The 24,345-nt window shown below is 33.2% G+C and overlaps 1 protein-coding gene across 2 annotated transcripts in view; it reads left to right on the forward strand.

The window, feature by feature from the left end:
• The first annotated feature begins 2,701 nt into the window (after nucleotides 1-2,701).
• LOC126971579 (E3 ubiquitin-protein ligase rnf8-B-like) overlaps nucleotides 2,702-24,345 on the forward strand; it is a 28,709-nt gene continuing 7,065 nt past the window's right edge. Inside the window, exons 1-11 of one of the 2 annotated variants that reach the window (XM_050817894.1) lie at nucleotides 2,702-3,071; nucleotides 3,359-3,946; nucleotides 5,523-5,774; nucleotides 7,946-8,143; nucleotides 9,061-9,138; nucleotides 10,957-11,070; nucleotides 11,440-11,696; nucleotides 14,529-14,647; nucleotides 17,286-17,328; nucleotides 20,396-20,581; nucleotides 22,356-22,426. In XM_050817894.1, the coding sequence (XP_050673851.1) occupies nucleotides 2,982-3,071; nucleotides 3,359-3,946; nucleotides 5,523-5,774; nucleotides 7,946-8,143; nucleotides 9,061-9,138; nucleotides 10,957-11,070; nucleotides 11,440-11,696; nucleotides 14,529-14,647; nucleotides 17,286-17,328; nucleotides 20,396-20,581; nucleotide 22,356 (1,926 nt within the window). In that variant the 5' untranslated portion in view covers nucleotides 2,702-2,981 and the 3' untranslated portion in view covers nucleotides 22,357-22,426. The remainder of the gene's footprint in view (nucleotides 3,072-3,358; nucleotides 3,947-5,522; nucleotides 5,775-7,945; nucleotides 8,144-9,060; nucleotides 9,139-10,956; nucleotides 11,071-11,439; nucleotides 11,697-14,528; nucleotides 14,648-17,285; nucleotides 17,329-20,395; nucleotides 20,582-22,355; nucleotides 22,427-24,345) is intronic. The other variant, XM_050817893.1, reaches the window with a different exon arrangement.

Below are 24,345 nucleotides of genomic sequence, written 5' to 3' on the forward strand. Positions count from 1 at the left end.
TGTGTTATAAACGCTTCTTATATTTTGGGTTATGACGGAGAGGAATAAATTAATTCCCTAGGAGTGTTTTTATTAAAATACTCAATAGAACATTGTTGAGCTGTGATGTTATTTATCAGGCTATTTAAATCTTCCAACAGAGTTATTGTATTATTATCCGTTAAAGGTGTTTTTGTTACAATAGGTGTAAATCTTAAATTGTATATTATGCATGATACTATTATTTCTGTAGTGATTTATACTTTGGTTTATTTTAGTTACTGGCTTAATTAAGTTTAGTATTTTATTAATTTTAGTATGTTTGGTACTCTTATATAAAGTATTACACTTTTGTATGCTGTAAAGTACAAGATGAATAAATATAATAAATATATCAGTAGTGGTACAAATACATTAAAAGATTATAAGTATAGTTACAAAAATCCAGAAGTAGTCATTCATTCCACAGTGGCTGTAATTGAGCTTCGGCCTTAATCCAATAGTTTTTGAGTTGTCTTCTCTTTTTAAAAAGGCATAAAAGGCATTTATTTTCTCAAAATTGATTCCTTTAGAATTCTTTTTGATGTCATTTCTTATACTACTAGATACTACTACCGCTTCGGAAACAAATGGCGCTCTGAGAGAGAAGAAGCGGCGCAAGAAACTCTCCCAGCATTCTTTTTTCTGCGCTCTTTTCAATAAAAATATACAATATTGTACAGTCGCTATAAAATAATCACAATCTAGTCCCAGGCTGTCCGATCATTTAGATATTCAGCAGTGGAGTAATAGGATTTACGACAGAGCCATTTCTTTATAAAACATTTAAATTTATTTATAGATAATGCCTGAACAGTGGCTGGGACTTTATTGTAGAAGTGTATACATTTACCCTTAAAGCTATTATGTATCTTATGAAGCCTACTAGAATTAGTTACAAGCAATCCCTTATTTCTAGTGTTATAATAATGAAAATCACTATTAAGAGCAAAAAGTAGACACGACCAAACGATGTCCAACAATACTTATATCCTTTAGATTTTTTGAGGTCCCTTGCCAAGAAATACAAACGTGAAGCCTGTGCAGTTAAGTGTTCTGTTATAAATATAGGTTCGTTGCTTTTTTGAGCCAAGGTGTTTGTTACTAAGTTTGTCATTTCTGTCTTTATTGTTAAATAACTTACAATTTTTTAAGACTTCTTCCTTAGTTAGTTCAGATACAAATTCTAGAATTATTGTTTTCTTGTCTGATTTTCCATTAACTTTATAAATGTAACTTATGTCTGGTCTATTTATTGTCATGTTGATATTAGTAGCCAATCGAGACAACATTAACACCAATCCTTCTTTGGTTTCCCTGGGCCCAATATTGGATACATTGTTGATTTCTATACTTTTCTTTTTCACTACTCTTGCTGTTTCTTCAAGTTTCTTTCTAGAATAGCAATTCGCTCGTCTTTTTTCTTTATTTCAAGTACTAGATGCTGAATTTTCTTCATGAATTCGTCATTTTTTTCACTCAGAGAGAATACGGATGCCTCTATTTTCGAATTTGCTGCCTGTATCTCATTTAGGTTTGGGAACAGCTTACTCATTTGATGTTCACTTTGGTTTACCATGGAGCGCACCAACTCCTTCATCTCTTCTTTAAATTCTGAAAATTCATCTGTACCAGCAGTTTTTAGTTTCTTTTTTTTTTGCCCTCCTGGCAGTTATATGAGTCTCAAAATTTGGTTCTTTTTGTGACATTGATGATAGGTTGGGCACAGAATTAGATTTCTCCGGCGACAGTGGTTTAGACATGGTAAAAAAAAATACGTTTTAGTTATCTCAAAGAAAAAACAATTTAAATAATTAATATTATTTCAATAGTTTTGTTTTGCGTTGTGTATTAGTTTCGGGTTAGACAGTCTTTGGTATTCGTTTGTCAGGTGTTGCACTAAATGTTTTTGAAGTCGTAGACATGGGTCCTGAATCTGAAATTATAACAGAACACATTTTAACAGAAATAGTATACCCTTATTTTTAGACTTTAAATATTTTTTGCACTTCATGTACAATACAATGTAATAAAAAGGATTTTAAAGGTTAATAAACTTATAAACTATTTTAAGATCAATAAACATATTACACAAAAATATAAAAAAAATGAAATAAATAAAAATAAATTTAATAGTAATTTAAAATAAAATATCGACAATCGATAAAAAAGTGTCAAGCCCTACAGATAGATTATAATATTATTATTTTTACTCTAGATGAATTTAATCAATACTCTATTACTTTTAATCACTTTAATAATTTCTTTATTGGCTTATTATTTGTTCTTTAGCGCTTACCTTTCTTTGTCCAAAAATAATTTAGCCATGAAAATTCTCTTACTTCCACCATCTGACCGGCCAGATTTTAAATCTTATCTTACAACTTTTTATTACATTGTATACGATTTCATTGCTAAGAAATGTCTTATGCACTTATTCTATAAATAATTAAGCAAACTACCCTGATTATTACACGAAAAAAGTAAAAGAAAACGACAATTCGTAAGAAAAATCGTTAACAGTCACTTTTATTTTGAACGAATGACATGTCACATGACACTCAAACCAAAACAAACAAAAGAGTCGAATATATAATGTTAGAGCGAGACAGCGTTTGCCGCCATTATTTTTAGTACAATGTCATACATTTTCAAGTTTATTAGTGAGTTGCGCCAGGCTGATAGTTGCGCCGGCCGCCAAAGTTGCGCCAGGCTGGCTAGGCTGCACTGCACGTTACATACCTACTAAACTCAATTAAAAAAATTTCTTAGGCAGTCCCACCCACAGAGTCCCTTTGTTTAGTAGTAATCGCGCCTCATAATACGTAGTACTTACATCCTCTTTGACAGCTACAACAATTTACGAATTTACCATTTATTTAGTTTACAAATAACAAAAGTGAAAGAAAACTAACAGACTGTAAATATTGTTTCCTACGAATATTACTGCCGTGGTCTAAAAAATGCCTGATAATTTTCCTTCTTTAGTATCTTGTAAACCATTAAATCCAGATTTAATTAAATTTAAGAAAATAAATATTACATCTGAGCATGTGAGTAAATATTTGTTCTCAGCAGTTGGTTATTATATATTATATATAACTGATATGATATATTATGACTGATATATTATATAATATATAACTGAGAAACTGTGCATCTCATGTCATATCTCCATTTTTCTGGTGCTTCAACATAGTTAACCATCACAATGGTTCAATGCAGATGGAGACTTCAGTTTTAGTTTAATTATTTTTCAATGATCACTAATTTTATAACAGTAGTCAAATTTCATATTTTGTTCAAAGGTGGTAAATATGATAGAATAATTTATTTTCAGTTTACATTAGGTCGAGCATTAAAAAATTCTGTTACTATACCATCCATATATATATCAAGAAGCCATTGCTTCTTTTATAAAAAAAATGATGATTGGCTGATTGAGGATTATAGTACCTGTGGCATTGAAGTCAATGGTGATAAAATGGTTAAAGGTGCAGTTAGAGTATTGAAGAATGGAGATGTTATAGCACTAGAAACAAATAAAGAATTTGTGTATAGGTTTAATTGGGATGATGATGGGCTACCGCCAGGTAAACGAGTTAAACAAGACCCAGGCGAAGACTTAAGTCTAAATGATGTCAAAACAAAATTTCAAGAGTCTCAAAACTATGAAATTAAACATATGGAAGAAAAAATAAAAAAACAAAAACAGATCAAAGAAACCAATAAGTTACTGCAAAAGCAACTGCATATGGACATGCAAAAGAAAATAGCTCTATTGGAGTCCAAATTTGCATCTCAAATTGACAATTTAAAGGGAGAAAAGAATGAAATAGAAAAACAAAAATTTTTAATACTTGAAGAGAAAGATGCCCAAATATCAACATTAAAAAACGAAATGAATGGTAAAATAAATGATCTAATGGTTAGTATTAGATTTTAAACTAGAATACATTATTGTAATGGTGCCTCATGTATGCAATAAAAGTTAGTTGCACTGTTCCTCTCACAGAGCCACTTATTTCTAAAGTGGTGGTTTGAGACTTGTTACACGGTTGATTTTTTGTCCCTCCAAAATGCAGAATTGTACAGTTTAATGCATAGATTCTCAACATGGGCCATAACACCACCATTTGTGAGCGTTTGAGACATTGGGGGGGGCAGTGAGATGGGGCATGGGTAGATTAAAAAATATAGTCTAAAAAGGCAAAAAAATACTCTAGAAAAAAACATATTCTCATAGTGGGCGGTGAGCAAAATAAGGTTGAGAAACTATGATTTAATGCTACAAGAAAGATCTGCCATGTCAAATTTACAGATTGAGAGATTTATCTTTCATATAGAAACAATTATTGCTATATACATCTTCATAAATATAAAATCTACAATATTAAAATAATGTTTTGAATTTGTTGATAAGTACTAGTCTCCCTTGTAAAATATATGGATAGAATTTTCCCTACCACCTATTGATAGTATTGTAATGGGCATGCAGATTCTTACCTCTGAAAATGACACAATGTACCATTCATGTGGAAAAGATTTTAAAAACCACAATGTATATAGGAAAATGCTATGGCCGCTCCTCCCTGGTCTGCTGTGTCCACTCTTTTTCTTAGAAAAGTGTATCGATGTGTATATTATGAAACAAAGATCTGTAGATATCTGTTCCGTTTTGGTGAATGTTAAACAAATCTTTTTACAATATTAAATTTTAAATATTTTATTTTCGAAATATTTATACCAAGGTTTAATAAAGCCAATTTATTTTCCTTGAATATCTACTATAGGAAAATATGATATAAAATTCTTGTCAGCGGCATAGTAAATGAAATTCTAGGTACTTCTTATTTAGCTAGAATTAAATAAAACTTGGCGATTAAGTAGACAAGGCAAAACTCACTGTTTTAATACTTTTATAAACATTTATTCAAATTCAAGATAAAAAATGTCCGTTGATTTAGGTCAAAAGATGGGACATTTCTCATCATTTTCTATGGGACTCCCATCTCTTGAATGTAGTGGTTAATGAGACTCATGATTGTTAAAGGTATACTTTTTATCACAATCATAGATCCAAGTAGATAACGCAAATCCCTCCATCTGTATGAAAACCAAGAGTGCCCTTTTTTTTGTACCTACTGTGATGTCATTAAAAATGCCAGTGCATTGAGCCTAGCATCCAGCCACTCACCTCATCATTAGTTGACATTTTCAGTACATCAATAGTCTGTATTACTTATTACTAAAATCAACAATATAAATCATAATAAAAAATAAATTAAAAGCGTCAATGGAAGAGCATTGCTCCTCTTTTTGACATGCGAAGTACATACATTTGCGGCATCTATTTGGATCCATGTCTGTGCTTTTTACCATTTACTTTTACTTACATTTACTGTAATGAGAAAAGTAGTAAAATACCCATTGCCTCTCTTTTATGTCAATAGTTACAGCTTGATTGTTTTCAAATTATTAAAATTATGTTTTTAAATACATAGACACAGATAAGGAAACAAAATGAGATAGAATCAGAACTTGTTATTGAAAATGTCAGCTTAAAAGAAAAATTACTAAAAGAAAGAGAGGAGTTTTTATTAGAATTGAATAGAGAAACTTCATCTAAACAAGATATGCTTGATAAATTGAAAGTAAAAATGAAAGAGCAAGAAGAGTTGCGCTTAAAAGAGAAAACTGAAATGGAAGATATGTTGAGGAGAGAAACAGAAAAATTAAAGATTCTAAAGGAGAAGGTGAGTATTAATAATCAGTTTAATGTCTAGTTGTACTATCAGAACTTAACAGGTTGATTTGTGTCTCCAAATATGATAGTTCTTTTTTGTTTAAGAAGTTATTTCTGACAGTCAAAAAGAAAGTTTTTAATATTCAATGTCAAAACTTAAACTAAGTGCTTCTGAATCATAACTATAAATATTTCTTTTAAATTACTGAATTTACCATACCATATGTTTGTAAAAAGTTGAGCTTGTGAGAAGAACATATCTCAAAACTCAACGGTTACTCTTTTAAATCAAATAGAGTATCTTACAATGGCTGTAATATACATAACAAATATGTTTGTAAGGTGCTACATCCAATATATGAATTGTGTTTAAATAATATACATTATTTCATGAAAAGTAATAAAGAATTGAATGTATAGATATAAATAATCATATATTGGATGTATCAATGCTTCGTGAACGTGATGTTTGTGATTACACATCACAATTAGTAATTGCATTATAACAGGTCGACGTGGCACCACCACCAAGCGATATGTCATGGTGTATGTCTATTTGACTTATGGGTAGTGAGTTAATTTTGTCGTAATATTTTGACATAAAAAGGCATAAAAAGACATTTAGTTTCTCAAAAAGCGGAGCAAGAAACTCTCCCAGCATTCTTTTTTTTGAGCTCTTTTCAATAAAAACATACAATATTGTACAGTCATTTTTATCACTATAAAATAATCGTAATCTAGTCCCAGGCTGTCCGATCACTTAGATATTCAGCTGTGGAGTAATAGGATTTACAACAGAGCCATTTTTTAATAAAATATTTAAATTTATTTATAGATAATGCCTGAACAGTGGCTGGGACTTTATTATAAATGTGTATACATTTACCTTATAAAGCTATTATGTATCTTATGAAGCCTACTAGAATTAGTTACAAGCAATCCCTTATTTCTAGTGTTATCATAATGAAAATCACTATTAAAAGCAAAAAGGTGACATTTTTTGTGAACATACATTAAATTTTCATAAATTTACTAACTGTCATAATATTTATTTCTTTAAATTTTTCTTTGAGAGACTGTCTATAACCAACCTGATATATGGCACGAACAGCTCTCTTTTGCAAAGTAAACTCTATATCAATTTCAGCAACAGTAAAATACTGTGTCATGCTGTGAAAATAACTGAAGTTTTAAACTAGTAATACTAGTAATAGTAACATTTGTAAAAATATTATCTAAACAGGTTGCTGTTGTAGAAGTGATTCTAGTAGGTTCCCAAAATACATTGAACAAACATTAAAACTTTGAAATAAACTTTTAAGGTTAGTACAATTGACCGAAGGTTCCAGCAAGTTTATATTAAAATCTGCACACACTATAATTGACTTGCTGGTTTTGCTAAATTTTTCTAGTATTTCTTTCCATTCTATGTTGGAATTGTTCATATGATGCTCTTCTATTTTCACATTTTAATCTGTTATTAATAATAATTAGGGACCCTCCATGTATTGACCTACTTCTACAAAAGGAACTGACTACTTTATGTTCTCTAAAACTAAACTGGAGCTGATGACTTTTACTTCAATGTTGTTTTCGAACCATCGGTTTCACTAAGTTTCGGTGGGGTGGGCCTTTGATAAACTTTACTGTGAAAAGTTAATTATAAGTGTTCACGGGCTTATAAAATAATTTAGCACAGACTTATAGATATCAATTGAATATATCAATTTAATTTTATAATAATTAAAGATATTATTTCGTAGCTTAACTTATACGTACGTGGATGGAGTATAATATGTATTCTACCATTAAGTAGGTAAGCCTAACTCAGGTGATATTGTAGTTTTAGTAATAACAACCTGGTCAAAATGCCACATAAACCGAGACATTTTGTTTTATATCCAAACCATATGGCTTAATTATCACCAAAGCGTCTAAACGCATAGTCGCTTAGCTTGATTGGCGCGATACAGCTATAATATAAGTTTCCAAGGCTAGCAGTAAATATGTCCTTTTTGGAGTAAGATGTACTAACAATATCATCCATTTACTAAATTTCACTATTTTTAAGTAGTTCTTGCGATACAAAAATATAGGATATTTGTCAACCCTATCTATAAACTTGCTTTTAGACCATTATTGAATTTTTCTTTTTATAAGCAAAGTATTTATTTAAATTAGGAACTTAGCGAGCTAGAAGAACAAAAACAGCAAAGGGAACTTGAATTGATGCAAGAGCTTAATAAATTAAAAGAGAATCTGACAAAACAAATTGAAGCAACAAATGAATTGAAACTGAAATCTGAAGAACAGCTCAATCAACAAATGAATGAAATGAAGAAAATGAGTGATGCTGATAGGATCAAAATGGAGCAGTTAGTGAGTATAAATGTTTATTGTGTTTGATGTTGAGATTGGTACTGCAAGCTACATCATAGCTTTATCGATTAGACTGAGACTAAATGGTCAGGACGTGAAGTGTAGTTGTGCATAATTGATATGATATACTATGACTACTAAACTCAAGTACTTATTATCATCACGAGTGTTCCATTTCTGTAATGACAAATAATTGTGTAACAAATAATCGTTTTTACTAAGGTTTTTGCCCGTTGTCTGGCCACCCCCGCACATTCCAACATCCCAACTCCTTCCAGAAATTCAGAACATTCTGGTGTGTTCGCAGACTTCTTGTAGCGACCTCGTATTTACTAATGTTTTTGCCCTTTGGTTGGCCACCCCCGCACATTCCACCATCCCAACTCCTTCCAGAAATCCAGAACATTCTGGTGTGTTCGCAGACTTCTCGTAGCGACCTCGTATTTACTAATGTTTTTGCCCTTTGGTTGGACAACCCTGCACATTTCACCATCCCAACTCCTTCCACAAGTTCAGAACATTCCTGGTGTGTTCGCAGACAATTTAGAGTGACCTCATATTTACTAAGGTTTTTGCCCGTTAGTTGGCCACCCCCGCACATACCAGGATGACGTGTGTGACTATGTCCTCCTCGGCTAGACAGCCTCTGCCCTTAGGACTGTCCGTTACGTTGATTGTGAAAAGGTTGTTTCTTGCATACATATTATTAACTTTATTACATAGTTGTTGGACTTAGTTATTGAACCAGAACAACGAAACTGTCCACTCTGAATGTGTTCTGGTAAGTAATACTTATATTATTATTATTATAAATATGGAGTCAAAAGTGTTGAGCTCTATACATTCGCAGCCTATATAAATTCTTATAATAATTATCCTGACTGTAAATTTGTAATGCTCACTTTATACACTTCTAGGTAAAAGAACGAGAAGATATTCAAATGCGTCTCCAAGCAGCAGAAGAAGAGGGAAAGAAAAAAGTTGAAGAATTAAAGGTAAGTTAAATAAAATAATCGTAGCATAAATCCAGTCTGTCATACTTTAAAGTCATACTATTTTATTTGCTCAACTGTAGGTAAATCAGCGTCTTGTCGTTAACTGCACTATATTTCCCGTTCTAACGTGCTCCAAAATATAGGGAAATGAACAAAGATGACTTGTCAAGTAATTATATGTCATATAATTACTTGACAAGTCTTTAGAAGTCTCCTATACGGCCTAATACGGCTACAATTCCTATACGGCTGCTAGATGTCTGTATGTCAGTTTTATGTAATAAACGCGAACCGGGTGAGTTTTATATATTTGTTGTTTGCATAATAATCGAGGAAGAATGTCAAAAAAGAGCACATATGTATGGTATTAAATCATTTTTATATCTGTATAACGTATATAATCGAATTAGATATACCTTGTCACACGCACGAGTGATCCAGGTTATTCCAGAAACCTTGGAATCCATATATTTGTAATGATTATGGACGTTCCGAGAAATATGAGAACGATGTCCGTATTGTTACAAAGCAGCCACCTTGGATTTAAAAAATGATCCCAAATTCACTTTATCCCGTTCCGAGAGACATGGAAACGATATCCGTATTGTTACATTAACTAACTTAGCGGCCATCTCGGATTTCAAAAATGATCCCAAATTCACTTTATCCCGTTCTGAGAGACACGGAAACGATATCCGTATTGTTACACTAACTTACATAGCTGCCATTTTGGATTTCAAAAATGATCCCAAATTCACTTTATCCCGTTCTGAGAGACACGGAAACGATATCCGTATTGTTACAGTAACTTACAAAGCTGCCATCTTGGATTTCAAAAATGATCCCAAATTCACTGCCTATATAGCGTTCCGAGAAACATGGAAACGATATCCGTATTGTTATATTAACTTACATAGCTGCCATTTTGGATTTCAAAAATGATCCCAAATTCACTTTATCCCGTTCTGAGAGACACGGAAACGATATCCGTATTGTTACAGTAACTTACAAAGCTGCCATCTTGGATTTCAAAAATGATCCCAAATTCACTTAATCCCGTTCCGGGAAACATGGAAACGATATCCGTATTGTTACAGTAACTTACATAGCTGCCATCTTGGATTTCAAAAATGATCCCAAATTCACTACCTATATAGCGTTCCGAGAAACATGGAAACGATATCCGTATTGTTACAGTAACTTATAGCTGCCATCTTGGATTTAAAAAATGATCCCACATTCACTTTATTTGTTTATTTCGATTCCAAAAATGATCCCAAATTCACTTTATCCCGTTCCGAAAAACATGGAAACGATATCCGTATTGTTACAATAATTTACATAGCGGCTATCTTGGATTTCAAATATTATGATTATAAATTCGTTTTCTGCCACCTCGGAGAATTGGATGCAAATTAATAAAAAAAAACGACTCGCCCTTGACTGGTTTTTTATTTACGTTGGACAGGGCTCAACTGATGCTAACCGAGAACCATTTGAGATAAAATTTATATATCTCGGCGCGGCATTTTGATATCCAAATGCTGAGAGATAAAGGATTTTTATTAAGGTGATTTTTTTATTTAGATTTAAAGTATGCTCCTAACTCGTAGGTTAAGTTTGGAATACCTGTAGCAACTAATCCCCAAAATATAAATGAGAGGTAAGGAATTTTATACAAATCTCTTAATTTTATAATCCTACTGCAATTTGAAAGAGTTCGGGTCAGTTTTTGTTGTTTTTATATGTTAAATTTATAATTTTAATTTTATATAACTTAGACTTTAGAAATCATTAATAGTCCTGGTTCTTTTATAGGAACACGTACAAGAAAGGGAGGTAGAGTTAGCTGTGTTGGCAGCTCAAAGGATTCAAATGCAAACAGATCAATCTAGCGAAGTTATATGCTCTCTGCAAAAACAACTTGAAACGGTAAAGCTGTTGTATTACACTTTATTATGACTTATCTTATTCATTTAAACAAAATACTTTGTAAGCATTTAAAATGCGTGTAGTTGTCACTATTTTTGCATTAAATTTTCGCGTTAAACTAACATTTTTATTATTATTTAAAATATAGATATACATTATATAATAATATGTAACTTTTACGCAAAAATCTAATATAAAAATACAGTTACAACTACATGCGTTTTAACATTCAAAAGTTTATTATTTAGATAAATATGAAACACGTATTTCAAAGCAAAAACTGTCTTTTAAAATACTTTATGTATTTGTAAATTTTATGACCACACTGTTGTAGATTTTAATTATTCACGTAGAAACCTGAAATTTTAGGTTAAGAATCAATTAGAAAATGTGGTTGATGAAAAGAAAAGAATACTGGAAAACTTTGCTGTGCCGGACATAGTACAGGCTGGTCCATCGAAGCAAAAAACGTTGGCCGAAGTTGGTGAGATAATGGAGAATGAATTGCAGTGCAGTATTTGTGCTGAGCTGTTCGTGGAAGCGACCACGCTGGAATGTTCGCACACATTCTGTAAATATTGTATCGACACGTGGAAGAAGAAGAAGAGAGAGTGTCCAAACTGCAGGTGGGATTTCATTCCTCAAAGAAATTGCTAATTTGCTATTACATTCCGTGACGATACGACATGGGTACCTTAAAAAAATGCGCATACAACTTTCAACATCAGGCGACGCGTACGCTCGTTTGTCCTCCTTTTCCATTAAAAAAAAAACAACCTTTGCTTATTTCATAAAGTAACCGTTAGGGTTACGTGGTGGTGAGTATAATTTACCGGTCTAGGTGTATAATAGTTATTTATGCAACTGTTGTGTAATAAGGGGTATTAAAACACGAATGTGGGTTGATAATAGTATCACATGAGTGTTTTAATACCTAATTATCAACAGTTGCATACAAGACTTTATCTACACCCATAATATGAATCCTCTATAAAAGATTCTGAAACAGCTTACTGCTAGCGTTAAAAAAGCCAGTCCTAGTAACCATTACATCATCCAAACGAGTGTTGTAATATTGTACTGAACTCATTACAACACTCGTTTGGATGATTTAATGGTTATTTGGACATTGGGTGTTTCAATGTTGACAATAAGCTGTTTTAGAATCTTTAATAGAGGATTTAAAGCATGGGTGTAGATAAATGCAAAAATACAACACGCAAAAAACGGTCTTAGTCAACCGTAATGTGTTACACGTGACGTGTGTTGTGTGTGTATTGTCTGACAACTGTCAGTATATGTGTATGTAAGACTAGCTGCTGTCCGCGACGTGGTCCGCGTGGAGACTAAAAGCAGCATAAATTATGTGCCTTAATATGTTGCCCCGAACTTTTAATAATAAACCTTCGTTAAATCTATCGAGTAGTTTTTTACCCAAACATACATTTCTATAAAGTTACCTACTTTTATGGGTGCACTATTGTTTGTAGAATTCACAGCAAGAACCTATTCGTTAAATAATATTACCTATTCGTCAAAAAAATATTCTACTTTATACAAATTAAATTTGAAAACAAAATTTATGAACGATGCGGGACTCGAAACCTCTCGCGTTTCGTGCGAGCACTCTTCCACTGAGCCAACACTACGAGTGACGTAAGGTTCATAAATCTTGATATGTCTTGTTCAACTCTCAGGTTGTGTCTTCATCTTCAGGATCTACTTTACAGTTGATAACCTGCCCTAACCCAATATTTGCATATTAGGAAATTGACTTTAGATCTCGCTCTTTGAAATCTAAACAATTTGTTATGTTTTTAAGTGATCTGGCCTTAATTATTGTACAAATTAATTTTTAAATGAAAAAGATTTAAGAGCGACGATTTCTTATAATTTTAAACGTTCTCTCTCTCCGCAAGATTGTGCCCGCCCTTCACGGAATTCCGTGAAGGGCGGCCTTCAACTGCCGTCAACGAAAATAATGTGGCTACTGTTAAGCGGTCTGAACTTTCAATTCTTCGTGTTAAATTCAGAAAATTTTACACGAAGAATTGAAAGTTCAGAAACTTTGTTGTCGTTGGATCCCTCATGAACTGATAGCGCAGCGGATCAGAAGCGGGCTCGCGTGGAATGGTGCTCACAGATGCTAATGAAGTACGACCACGGACATTCTAATGCTGTTTATAACATTTTCAGAGGAGACAAAACGTGGATTTTGTTGTTTTTTTATGTAATTCCACTTGAAGATCAAAAGAGTGTTAATGCTGAGTGGTATTCTACCATTTGGTTAACTTTTTAACACTGGTGTTAACAACTTTTTAACTCTTCACCCATCCTGCACATAGCCCAGACCTAGCACCCTGTGATTTCTGTATTTTCCCCGAAATCAAAGATTTGCAAGTCAAAAACTACCACCCATTCCAAAACGAATGCCTCAGACGTGAAAAGAATGGGCGCAACAAACTCAGCGGGCTTTTTTTTCATCGAAAACATTGTACAATTAAACTTATTATTTAATAGCCTGAGGGTCGCTAATATTGCACGATTCTAGGTATGGTCGGCCCCGGAATCTATTCCTGTTTCTTCTTTTGAAAACTAAATCTACTATTGCTAGAACAACAGCCACGTCTTATTTATCGGAACTCATTTTTGAAATGAAACAAAAACATAAACAAAAATAGATGCAGCGGACGGACTGTTTTGCTAACTTGTTTTTTTAACATGTTCTGTTAAAAAATTGGCACAGCGGACCCGGCTTATGTTAAAACCATTGTCGACATTGTAAAACATTATTTCAATTAATAATTTAAATTTATAATTTGTACTTTCATATCTTATTTTGTTTTTATTGTAGCAATAGTATTAGTTCTATTTTTCAGAAGTAATTAGAGAGTAAATTTTGTAACTTTTATGTTGACAATAATTGTCCTATACTGTAGTACTACTAATTATTAATAATAATAATATTGACACACTTTTTACACAAATTATCTTGCCCCAAATTAAGCATATAGCCTGTGTTATGGGTTATAAGACAATGATATATTTAATACAATATGCTTACTTAAACATACATAAATTCATATAAACATACATAAATACATTGAAACATCCATGACTCGGAAACAAATATCCATTTTCATCATATAAATGCTTGCACCTACCGGGATTCGAACCCGGGACCTCTAGCTTAGTAGGTAGGATCGCTAACCACTCGGCTATACAGGTCGTCAATATTGTAAAACATTATTTTGAGTGTCAGTGTGTTATTGAAGTTAAAAAGTTGTTGGGATTTTTATACTCTCGTGCAATAGGGAAACTTAATTGAATCCAAATCGTACAATCTTCCTTTCGCGGATTGCGAATCGCGTTTGATTTTGTATGTATTAATGCTGTCGAAACATTATTTGAAATAAAAAATAATCCAATCATTAATATTTATAAAATTGTTCTTCCAGGGCGCCCATTAAATCTGAATGTCGAAGCTTGGTATTGGACTCGTTCATTGATAAGATGGTCCAAAATTTAACAGATGAATTAAAGAAGAAACGAGAAGATATGCTTAAGAGTAGAAAAGGTAACAATCACAATTAGTTTATTTATAATAGAAGTTTAATATTAATATTTGGTGGTGGACGTCGCACGAGTTTAAACGGTTTTTTTTTATGGAAAACCGTCACCGTCACCAGGTGTTAAGTGATCACCGCAGCCCACATTCTCTTGCAACACCAGAGGAATCAGGATGATTCATGATTTTAAACTTTTTAAGGATATCCAGGTTATTATGACATGTAAACATCGCCGTAAGAAGGTAATTCAAAGGCGAAGAAATAGTTTAAGAAATATTTTTGTCTACAATTATGACATTCTTCCAAAGTTTATTTACATTAAATTAAAAATATAAATATTTGCAAGTTAGGTTTGAGGCCCTTTGATGTCAACTTTAAATTACCCAAGTAATTTATTTCGCCTAATTTTGCCGTGAAGCAGTAATGTGTAAACTTTACTGTGTTTCGGTCTGAAAGGCGCCGGAGACTTAACACCTTATGTCTCAAGGTGACGAGCGCATTGGTAGTACCGCTCAGAATTTTTGGGTTTTTCTGAAATCCTGAGCGGCACTGAATTGTAATGGGTTAGGCGTATCAACCACCATCAGCTGAACGTCCTGCTCATCTCGTCCCTTATTTTCATAAAAAAAAAATCATAATTCATAAGATCAGCGCTATATTGTACAAAGTGTGACAAGTTGGGTGGTATATGCTGAGTGGCTGAAATATATGTGGTCTAGCGTTATATAAATGTAGGGTCATATCTCTTGATCAACTCTAATTGCCATTTTTCGTTAATTATTTCCTTGCGTCGGATCTTATGTTGTACATAAAAATGTCTGTAATTTTGCTTACACATAACCATTTTTATTTCTTTTATTTATATCATCACCAATAATTATTTTATTAGCTTTTAAAATTCATTTTCATTATTATAACACTAGAAATAAGGGATTGCTTGTAACTAATTCTAGTAGGCTTCATAAGATACGTAATAGCTTTAAGGGTAAATGTATACACTTCTATAATAAAGTCCCAGCCACTGTTCAGGCATTATCTATAAATAAATTTAAATGTTTTATAAAAAAATGGCTCTGTCGTAAATCCTATTACTCCACTGTTGAATATCTAAATGATCGGACAGCCCGGGACTAGATTGTGATTATTTTATAGCGATAGAAATGACTGTACAATATTGTATATTTTTATTGAAAATAGCGCAAAAAAAAATGCTGGGAGAGTTTCTTGCGCCGCTTCTTCTCTCTCAGAGCGCCATTTGTTTCCGAAGCGGTAGTAGTATCTAGTAGTATAAGAAATGACATCAAAAAGAATTCTAAAGGAATCAATTTTGAGAAAATAAATGCCTTTATGCCTTTAATTCAATTCAATATTCCCAGTAACTAGGCCATTAACATCAAAAATTCAGTTCATTTTTTACGTGCCCAACTGACGGTACCTATAAAACAACACGGAATCCTGTCTTTTTCGAATTAGCCGAAAACATTAAAAATCATATGGCATTTAACAATTCAATGAAATATTTTGTCTTTTTAGTGGTTTATTAGAGACTTGGGATCGAATCGAGAAACTTTTTTAACTGAATGTTAATAGGTAGTTTTCGAGTATTTTTATTCACAAATGTGACTGTAATATTATGCAATCACAGTCGTATATTTAGTAATATGCAGTCCAGCACACAATGTCAAGATTGGCATTGAATAAAACAAAAAAACAAAAGTGAAAAAGAAATATGCAATCCACACGTCATGGAATTTATATTAGTAAATGAATCACCAAACCTATCTATATCCATTAAGATTTATTTCTAGGACCTGTCAAATGCTAAAAGGATATCATTCCTAGAGTATAGCTTGAGACTATGACTAGAGTTTTGTAATCAAATTAGATCTATATATGTCGTTACTAAAAAACCAAAAAAACAACAAACAAACTTGTCTTCATTATTTTCTGTTACTTACTTTTAAAATATTATTATACATTATCGTCGTCTTGGGATGAGTATAAAATGTTAAACTCGCGTCAGGACACGTGGCCTGATCGAAAATTCGTAAGACAGTCGGTGAAATTATGGATGAAAGATTTATACTTCCAACTAATTATAGTTCGGCTATTTCAACTTAATAATCACGCGGTCATTGGACCAGTGGTTGAATCATTATGATCGAGAAGCCGTGAAATATTTTTGCAGTTTATTATGGATTAAAGTTGTTTTTTCTGAGTGATAAGCTTGTAAATGTAAAAAAAGAATCTAAGTGTTAAATTTTTATATAATATAAATTGTCATTTTTATGTACGATATCGCAATAAATGAATATTGTTTTTAACCACATAAATGCTAGTACTTTTATACTGATGAATAAAGCAATTCGTGCGAAATTATTACCTAACCAATCGAAAATATTCAAAAATGCACAACGTTCGAGTTTTCACTTCTGCCGGCACTCCCGGAGTGCAAACCGTATTTTTTTAGTTTAATTTTGAAGGCATTGTTACGATTATTTGGGTTTAACAATGTTCCTAAATAATAGTAAGTAAAACTGGGTTCCGAAATTGTAGAAAGATCTTCGAATGATTCCACCTATAGTAGTGTAATGTGTACTTCAAGTTAACATGTATTATAACTATATAAAAAGCTATTGTTGACAGAAGTCGAGTCTAGACCGCGGCGACCCAGCTTGGATTCTTCCCGGTATGTCCTAATAAAATACACAGAACTATTATTAACTTGTACTGGGCAGTATTTAGAGCATTTTTGGGTGCTAGAAATAAATAACGAATAAAATTCAAATCCCGTAACATGTAGATTGCATGTTTTAGTTAGTGAATCTTCAATAACACCCTGGCAAATACTGATCTTCCAGGATAATATAAAAAAATATGGGCGTGTAATTTTTACGCGCGATTGAAGGTAAACTTAATCTTAATGTATATAAATTACGTGACACGTTGTTTGTCCGCGATGGACTTCTAAACTAATGAACGGATTTTAATTTTTTACTTCATGGAGTGCAGTTTGGTCCAACTTGAGAGATAGGATAGTTTTTATTTCGATTTGGGACCCATAATTATTTTTATTTCTAATATTTGTTTTGTATAGAGATATTTTCTATGAGAGATTTTATTGACGCACGGTTTGACAGTTCTGCTGTGAACCAATTTCATTATAGCAACAGGGAGCATATTTTACGAAATAATTCTTCATGTTTTGAAATATTATTGGCAAATTCCTATGAAACAGTATTTTTTTTTATATTACAGAACAACGTCTGTCGGGGCAGCTAGTAATAAATAAGTTTAGGAATAATTAACAGATACATAAATATAATATATACATTTAGTTAATGATTAATCTTAAAACGTTTAAAGACACGAAGAATTACTGTGAATCATTAAATATATATAATAATATTGGTTTATAATTCATTACATTATTTTTAATTAAAGATACAAATAATTTGAGTTTTCTTTAGTGTTAAATCCGCCAATATTTGTCTTTAAACAATTCGACACGTGTTTCGCCTCTACACGAGGCATTCACAGGACGTGTTGTCTCGCCAAAATCTGGCACGAGACTTCAGTCTCTAACACTAAAGAAAACTCAAATCATTTGTATAATTATGGATTTCCGCAAAGTAACGCCTACTTCAATAAATTTTCTTTAATTAAAAAGCTAGGAGCTCTGTTAGACTTGTTAGCTAACTGGCTGAATTTCCATTATAATTCTAATTTGTACCCTGTGAGATTTTAAAAAGAATATGATTTTATATTACTCATCTATACTAATATTATAAAGCTATAGTGTTTGTTTGTTTGTTTAAACGCGCTAATCTCTGGTACTACTGGTCCGATTTGAATGATTCTTTTTGATGTTTTTTTCTTTTCAAAATTAGGGATCCGTAATAAAATTGCTATTTTGTAACACAAGGTGTAAAATCGAAAACCTATTTTTGCGTGCGCTGCAAAAACTATTGACAATAGAACAAAATGATGTACAGGCTATAATTATTTACTTATTATTACTTATAAAACTATCGCGTGAATTATACTTTATATGGCAAAACAACGTTTGCCGGGTCAGCTAGTTAAAAAATAAACACTTAACGTTTTTTACAGTCTTTACTCACGTCTTTATCAGGTTCTTGATTTTCTCTTTAATGATTGATTATTGAAAAATTTTGCAGTACGCGTTACATTGTGAAAATCCATAATTATACACATGATTTGACTTTTCTTTAGTGTTAATTCCGCCAATATTTGTCTTTAAACAATTCGACACGTGCCAGAGTCTCGTGCCAGATTTTGGCGAGACAACACGTCCTGAGGATGCCTCGTGTAGAAGCGAAACACGTGTCGAATTGTTTAAAGACAAATATTGGCGGAATTAACACTAAAGAAAACTCAAATCATTTATATTATTAATTATTGTTGAAGGGGTAAAATGTTCCTGGGATTCCGCCATTTCATTTAAAAGATTAATATTTCATTTTATATCTTTATATATATATTTCTTGTGTGCGTGTGTATGTCACTGAACTCCTCCTAGACGGCTGGACCGATTTTGATGAAATTTTTTGTGTGAGTTCAAGGGGATTCGAGGATGGTTTAGATTTACATTTGAACTACCTCCTAAACGGCTGGACCCATTTTGATGATATTTTTGTTTGTTTCAGTGAATTTAAGATTGGTTTAGATTCTCAATTCCGTCCATATAATATAATTCTCCTGCTTATGTGTATGTTAGTGATCTCTTCCTAACGGCTGGACCGATTTTTCAAATTTAAGACGTGTGTAAAGGACAACGTCTGTTGGGTCCACTAGTTCTTTATAAAATTCATTAATGCCACTTTCATATTTTAACATTATTCACTCATTAAATAAAATAATTGAGGATAAAAAATTGATTGGTTGGATTATAAGCACATGTCAATATAACGTTGGTATTGAATATTATTTATTATGTAGTAATAAATAAATAAATAAACTTTATTTTATTTTCAATAATATTACTGAGAATAATGAAACATTTCCTTTTTTTAAATCAATAAGTTTTTTCAATTGATTTTTTCTTTTTTTTTATGGAAAAGGATGACAAACGAGTGTAAGTGTCAGGTGACGCGTACACTCGTTTGTTAAGTGATCACCCTCCCGCCCACAGAGGAATCACAGGAGCGTTGCCGTCCTTTAAGGAAGGTGCACGCGCTTTTTTTGAAGATACCCATGTCGTATCGTCCCGGAAACACCGCACATGGAAGCTCATTCCACAACATTTTTTGACGGAAGTAACACTCACTCAAAATCGCGACTAAAGAAGTTTTACTTCGAAATAACATTCACGTGTAATTCAAATTCAAATATTTTTATTCAAAATAGGATGTGAAATCACTTATTGAAAGTCAAAAAACTACCACCTATTCCAAAATGAATGCCTCAGGCCTGAGAAGAATGGGCGCAACAAACTCAGCGGGCTTTTTTTTCATCAAAAATATGTTTTACAATTAAAGTAACATTTACAAAGTAACATTGTACAATTAAACTTATTATTTAATAGCCTGAGGGCGGTCGCTCCATTCCCAATCTGTGGTATCATTAGAATTTAATTTATGTTATAGTAACATTTACCACACAAACGTTTTTTAACAATTCTTTTGAATAACGTACTTTTACATTTAAAGAACGTACTTTTAAATGTGATGTGCAAAACTATTACTAAATGTAATGTGCAAAACTATTAGCAACATATTTTTTTTTAACTGTAGAGGAGAATACTCCGAAGAGGAAGAAGACTGGAACGAGCTCGACTACCTCAGCACGGAGGAACAGGAGGAGCGGGAGGACGACGAGGGGTACGACGGGTACGGGAGATGGTGGTACAACGACTACGAGAACGGCGACTTCGACTTCGATGAATATCTCGATCCAAACAGCTCTGACGTCGACTTTTAGTAAGGGCCACATAATAATTATTTATTTATTACATACTAGCTGACCCGACAGACGTTGTTCTGTTCATAATAAAAAAAATATGGTGGGTGGATTATCGTAAAATGCGTTGTTAGCTGACCTCTACTCGACGAAAGGAGTATTCCTACCAAATTTGAAGTCTCTACGCCTTATGGTTCCAGAGATATCGTGATGAGTGACTATATACGTGGAAATCTCTTATATATATAGATAATTTTTTTATTAATCCACCTTTACATTCGATTTTGCGTTAAGTTACATTTTTATTATTATTATTTTCACTAACCCGACATTTCAAGACCTCTCCAGATCTCGTTCCCACGCTGAATCTTGAAACGTCGAGTTAACTAAAATAATAATAAAAATTTAACATTTACGCAAAATCTAATGTGAAAACACACGTGTGTCATACCAGTGTGGCTACGAGTAATTTTTTTTCCTCGTCGTCACACCAAGGGTCTTACCACACCCTGTTGGTAATTGATATTATTATTGATGTTTCAATTTCTATTTTATAATAAACTATTAACTGTCTTAAAAGAGGACGTGGACATTGACAAAGAAAAAAGCCCAAGGAAATAGAAAAAAATTAAAAAGATAAATCGATTATTAATACGCAAACGAAACCTTTTAATATATGTTTAGGCCATTTTACGGAAATACTACTGTAATTAAGGTGCAGTAAAACCCGTGGTGTGAAGAGGAGGAAAAAAACATTTTCCGTCCATAGTCATTCGTTATCTAAACTATCGAGAATGTCGAGATCATGAGAATAGAAATTGACACATCACTTACCAACAGGATGTAGTAAAACCCTTGGTGTGACAACGAGGAAAAAAAAACTGGTGTGGTCACACCAGTGTGACTACGAGTACGACTTATTTTTATATATTTTTATTATTTGTATAATGTGAAAACACAGTTACAATAACATGTGTTTCAATCCTTCAAATAGTGTTTTATTTATAACACTCGCGTTATAGAAAGAAAATACTATTATTCACTCTTGTCTCCGGTGTCCTCCATGTTATGGTACCGGTATAGCAAAAAATGTTTTTGCACCATTTTGAAATATTTTAGATGAAGTCATAACTTTAACTGTTAACCGCAGCCGTGTAATCTTTACCGGTTAAGGCTATTGTTAATGTTAAATAGCTAAATACCATTTACAAGTGGGAGGCTCCTTTGCACGGGATCCCAACTAACTAGCCGGTACCACAGCGGCGCCTATTTCTGCCGTGAAGCATCATGTGTAAACTTTATTGTGTTTCGGTCTAAAGGGCGCCGTAGCTAGTAAAATTATTGGACAAATGAGACTAAACATCTTATGTCTCAAAGTGACGAGCGCAATTGTAGTGCCGCTCAATATTTTTGGGGATTTACAAGAATCCTGAGCGGCAGTGCATTGTAATGGGCAGAGCGTATCAATTACCATCTGCTGAACGTCCTGCACATCTCGTCCCTTATTTTCATTAAAAAAAATAGCGACCTGTCAAAAGATTCACATAAGTATATTCACTTGATTTCACTTTTTCATTTTAACTATGAAAAGGAATACGATAGTGCAACACATTCTGTAGTTTATGGTAAACTCAGCGTCACTGTTAACGTTAATTTTGACTTAAATTTTAACTATAACAGGTAATATGATGCAACCCAGAGTCTAGCCGGCATCTTGTCCAAAAAGCCTCCTATTGTTAAACTCGGCGGGAACTATAATTATCATATATCATTTATACGAGAATATTTTTTCAGATCCTCCGACCCAGCCAATAGCGACTGTTGATCTGACAACCTTGAATCCTCCGACATTACGACAATCAGTGGTAAAGCATTTTTTTTTACTATTCACTAAAACACAAATAAAATTTGAAAACATAATCTTATAAACAATGCGGGAATCGAACGTACAAATATAAATTATATTCTGAGAATGTAACTGGTGGGCAACACGACTTTTCTGTTTACGACCCATGTCTTTAATTTAGTCACTCGCGCGCCGGTCGGTGGCATAGATAATACACTATGGCGCTGCGTTATTTTTTCGCTCGTAGCGTACCGTCGCTAGATGGCGCTAATTATGTTTATAGTTTTTACTTTTCACTATTGTTGTAGACCGTATTTAATGCATATTGATGTTTGTTTTGTGTGGGTGGAGATTATTATTCGTTTATTGAGTTCAGCAGTCACCTTTAAATAAGGAGAGTCATGCAATGATTACAACACGATAGTCAAGTCTTTAATAAGTAAGTTAAGTGAGTTTTTTGCTATCACTAGCTCCATCTATCATGTATGTTAAATTATTGCCATCGTGGTGAAGTTGCAGCGTACCTAATAGAATAGGTGGCAGCACTTTCAATGCAAATTTTTTTCATGAGCCAATGTAGGGAAGTTGCACCCCCCTGGTCGGTGGTGTGTTGTTTTTTTTAGTGCGCTGGTGTGCGTCGGCGAATTTCGGTAACAGAATAAAATGAATACAGTAAAGTGTAATATTGTAATCAATGTGCTGCTCTCGTATGTTCAAAATAACATATCAGTGATTGATGAAGACACGTTGAAAAGAACATGTGTGTCATGGTTCACGAGCAGTGAAATTAGTAAATCTAAAACCCTATTGTTCGAATCTTTGCCGTTGGAGCAGCGGAGAATAGAAAAGAAGAGAAGACGTCGACCATATAATCAGTGTCTTTAAAAGATTGGATCCTGAAGTAATTCCAGTGTTTGTGGCGCGGGAGCTCGAAAAATTACCTCCGATTTTATTTGATCATCTCGATTTCACAAAACTGTTAAAAGACATCACTAAATTAAGTTCAGATATTGCCGAAATTAAATCTACATATATGACTATGCTTAAGTTTGAAGAATTAAGAGATGATGTACATTATATGAAATTCGCCTCACTTCCTCCAGCTTTGAAATCGACATGAAGCGGGGGCTTGGAATATGTCGAGTGGACCTGTCGGGCTTACATTGAGTCCTAACACTTCCGTTGACGAACATGATGCTTTACAGGACTTGCAAAAGGTTAATACGCAATGTAATGCATCGATAATGGCAGATAAGTGTGACATGGTGTGTGAGCCGCGATCTCGAGTTCTGTATAATGATGAGTTATCGAACGTTGTTATGGCCGCACCTGCCGTGTCGGCGGTGGATGTAAAGGTGGCGGTTAGCGATCACCGCGGAGAGGAGGTGCGCCCCACATCATTTTCCCCAAAAGATGAGAGCCCAAGGATTTCACAGGTACCAAACAAGCCTAAAACAAACGATACTGTAGGTAATGAATGGAAAACATTGTACAAACGTAAAAGTAAACCAAAGTATAGGTATTTGGGGGAAAGAGGAAAGGCGGAGGCTTCGTCGTTTAAGGTGGCAGATAAGAAGGAACCTACTTTTATAACTAATATATGTTACATCATAAGGCTTATAAATTCTTCGTGCCTGAAAACAAAGTTACTCTTTTCTTAGATGAGAAAATATGGCCTGAAGGAATAATTTTAGACGGTTTGTACACTACAAAAATCGGCGATCTGACGCAGTGTCGGCGGCATCCGGCTCTTTGCCTACTAACAATGGATAGTATACCTAGCTAGCTACCTAGTAGTATACCTATAAGTTTGCTATCTATAATTGTAAAAACGTAAAGAATGCGGTGAACTATATTCGACGTTTATGTGACGTTGTGTCGTGATAGCAATACAGGAAACCTGGTTGGCTCAGGACGAGTTAAGGTTTCTAAACAGCA

This window comes from Leptidea sinapis, chromosome 24 (assembly GCF_905404315.1).
Source record: "Leptidea sinapis chromosome 24, ilLepSina1.1, whole genome shotgun sequence".
NCBI lineage: Eukaryota > Metazoa > Arthropoda > Insecta > Lepidoptera > Pieridae > Leptidea > Leptidea sinapis.